The sequence below is a fragment of the Triticum aestivum genome, chromosome 6A (genome assembly GCF_018294505.1).
Source record: "Triticum aestivum cultivar Chinese Spring chromosome 6A, IWGSC CS RefSeq v2.1, whole genome shotgun sequence".
Classification (NCBI taxonomy): domain Eukaryota; kingdom Viridiplantae; phylum Streptophyta; class Magnoliopsida; order Poales; family Poaceae; genus Triticum; species Triticum aestivum.
Window position 1 is genome coordinate 561,984,364 of NC_057809.1, and position 3,200 is coordinate 561,987,563.

Genomic DNA, 3,200 nt, shown 5'->3' on the forward strand with positions numbered 1-3,200 from the left:
AGACAATGGATTTCTTGTAAAAATTGCCTTGTTCGCTTGAAGTAGTTGTCACACTGCCGATATATCAATTGCCGCGAAAAATGTTCGTTTTGCCATGGACAGCCAGCGAACTTCGTTGAATAACATTACCCTTTTTTTTAAAACATAAAATTTCAGTAACCAGAACGCTCAGTAGATCGACTCGCTGGCAACCATGTCTGAAACAAAAAGTTGTTTTGAACCTAGCCAAAACATAGTGGCTTCAATCATACGGTACCCGTATTGCGCAAGCGCATGGGCAACAGAATTACATGACCGACACAGAAATTAAACTCAAACGTGTCAAACGTCGCCATGCATATGCTCCTAACTTCACGTAACAGCATGCCATAATCAGCAAAATAGAAATGCCCGGACAAGAATCTGTGAGTCGGACTCGAAAATACATTACCCATAAAGCTAACCGGATACATGGCACGCCCAAAAGAAAGTAAACACGTCTCAAAATACTCTTGTACTCGATGGGCGCGGCGTTATCACGCGGTGGCGATGGGCGCGGCGTCTGCCTTCATGGCCTTGAACCGTGGCTCCTTGGCCTCGAACTTGTGGCGCACGTACAGGTTCATGTAGTCCTCGAACACGAACTTCGGGTACACGGCGCCGCCCTCCTCGCCCTCGTTCTTCTCCGTGGCGCCGGCAGCGGCCACAAGCGCCGGGGCCGGGAAGATGACGGCGTCGGCCCCGGGGTTGTAGAATGACGCGATGGACATGCGGTTGCCGTCGGCGCGGGTGAGCACGCGGTGCATCACGCTCTTGTACCGCCCGTTGGTGATCACCTCCAGCTGGTCGCCGATATTGACGACGATGGCGTGGCGCATGGGCGGCACCTCAACCCAGGCCCCGTCCTTAAGGAGCTGCAGCCCGCTCACCTGGTCGTCCTGGAACAGCAGGATGACGCCGCCGGCGTCGGTGTGCGCGCGGAGGCCGTCAACCAGGTCGGGGCGTGGGCACGGTGGGTAGCTGCTCACCTTGGTGCCGAACGTCGGGCCCCTGGACCCGGCGAACGCCCGCTTCAGGTAGCCCTGCTCCAGACCCAGGTTCTCGCACAGCAGGTCCAGCACCTTCTCTGCCAGCTTCTCGATCTCCGACGCGAATTCCTTGATCAGTTGCCTGCAACGACGACACGAAAAAGGCAGCTTTTGTTATCAGGAATAACTTGCTAAAAAAAGTGATTCCAATCGTGTTGGTCACTACTGTGCTTAATTTAGGATTCTGATGTGCGCAAGCAATCTTATCTCCTGTTGATATCCTAGTAGCAGTACTATATCTGCTGCATTTTTTTGAGCTGCTGTGTCAGCTGGCATGACTTTCTGACAGTACAAAGTGTTCGGCCAGGAGGCCTAACAATAGGCTGCCTTTGAATCGTCTCTGTACTTTTGCGACTAATACTACTAGTTATTCTGTCGAATCTGGTGCTATCTCTTGGTCTCTTATGTTATTATTCGTTAGTTAGTGACCAAGTAGCAGTAGTTAATTACTAAGGAATCAGGCGTGCGTGCGTGCGTACCTGTAGTGGTGGTCGAGGTCGGGCAGGTCGGCAAGGTTGGAGGCGGGGAGGTGGCGGACGAAGAAGGTGCTCTCCCAGTCCACGTCCTTCACGTCGGCGCCCTTCTCGCCGGCCTCCAGCGTCCGCGCCGCAAACTCCTTGAACTGCCCCTCTCGGCACGCCGTGTAGTTCGCCTTGCTCACCCGCTCCACCTCGTCCATCAGCTCGTGCGAGATGCCATGGTTCAGCAGCTGTGCGGACACATACACCGTCAGAGTCAATATATGTCAAGAATCAGATAATCATGTCAAGAATCGTACTTATGCCTGCTTTCTAGAAAACATGCACACATATATCAAGAATTGTATAGTGGTATGTGAGTGGCAGTGGCACCTCGAAGAATCCCCAGTTCTCGCAGGCGTCGCGGATGACCTCCATGGCCGCGCCCCTCTCCCCGGTCTCAAGCTTCTCCATGTTGATCACCGGGAAGTTCAACGAGACAGCAGCATCAGCAGGAATTGCCATCGCTCTCGATCTAATGTCTCTCTTACACACACACTCTCGATATCTGTATGTGTGTGCGCTGGACTGCTAATGTTAGCTGAAGCAGAGAGTGTGTTGAGTGCGCTCTGAGGCCGGTGTGGAGTGCCCAATTTATAGGCGCGCGCGAGAGAAGGCCCCGCCGGGTGGCACCTAACCGCAATGACCTAGCCGGGACGTAGGAGATTACGACACAGCTTAATTAGTTAATTACTACTACTACTACTTTGGTCAATCAATATGGAACGGGGAACAAAGCTGTCTGGACGTATACAAAACAACAGGGGACGAAAGCAACCGAGATGTTAGCAAAGCGGATCAGCGTGCGTGCGCGCCGCAACTTCGTGTAGCCTACCTGATCGACATACATACTCTAACTAAGTTGTCTCCAAGAATATCGCTTCTTGCTAATCAATATGCTCTGATGGAGACGGAGCAGTATGATAAGTACTAACTGATAGGCCGATAGTCTACGCTAGCTAGCCACTATTTCATGTACCTAACCTAACCTAAGTAGTGTTGATTGATGAACTCTACGTCGTACGGATGGAGTTGTCTCTTACTTTACTTTACAGGTTGGTAATGACAAGATTAGGCGTAGTGCACCTGACCCAGACCACATATAGTGGGGTTTTGCTGTCAACAAATATATTTGTAGTACTCCAACATCGATCACTTGACTGCTGCTGTCCGGGGACACCGGTCGACTGTGTCTGAAACATGGCACGTACCATGATCTATCCATGGATGGGGTGGCTGGAGCTAGCAAAATTTCGGGTGTTTACCGGATGGGCGCTGTCTGTCCTACTCAGCGACAGCCAGCAGCAGTAGCTAAATGGCATGTAGATCACTTATTGTCCAGACTCCTGTGTGCCGGTCGACTTAAAAGTGGGAATGGGAGCACAGCACTCCTGTACGCATCAAGCTGCATGGTGCATCGCAGCTGGAGATTAGGCGTAGTACACCAGACCCACGCCACCAGACCCCGGCCCTGTCCCAGATCCACCCATGCATGGATGGACAGCTCGAGCTAGCGCCTTCATCGTCCCTGGCCTGATCTCTACTCTCATCAGCGTGTGCGTGTCCATCACTTTTGCTTCTCCGTGCGTGCAACCTTTCCTTTCTCCTTTTCCCT

At 52.2% G+C, this 3,200-nt stretch overlaps 1 protein-coding gene across 1 annotated transcript; it reads right to left on the reverse strand.

The window, feature by feature from the left end:
• Positions 1–405: 405 nt before the first annotated feature.
• Positions 406–2,163, reverse strand: LOC123128531 (1-aminocyclopropane-1-carboxylate oxidase 3). Its single transcript, XM_044548558.1, has 3 exons — positions 1,919–2,163; positions 1,547–1,776; positions 406–1,149 (listed from the first exon to the last, which is right to left on the reverse strand). Exons 1-3 carry the CDS (start codon positions 2,048–2,050, stop codon positions 516–518), a joined length of 996 nt encoding a protein of 331 aa, XP_044404493.1. The 5' UTR covers positions 2,051–2,163; the 3' UTR covers positions 406–515.
• Between the last annotated feature and the right edge of the window lie 1,037 nt (positions 2,164–3,200).

Coding starts and splice junctions, on each gene's coding strand:
- LOC123128531 (XM_044548558.1), bottom strand. CDS start 2,050: ATGGCAATTCCTGCTGATGCTGCTGTCTCGTTGAACTTCCCGGTGATC. Junction 1,777..1,918: donor AGAACTGGGGATTCTTCGAG/GTGCCACTGCCA, acceptor GTGTCCGCACAG/CTGCTGAACCATGGCATCTC. Junction 1,150..1,546: donor GACCTCGACCACCACTACAG/GTACGCACGCAC, acceptor TCGTCGTTGCAG/GCAACTGATCAAGGAATTCG.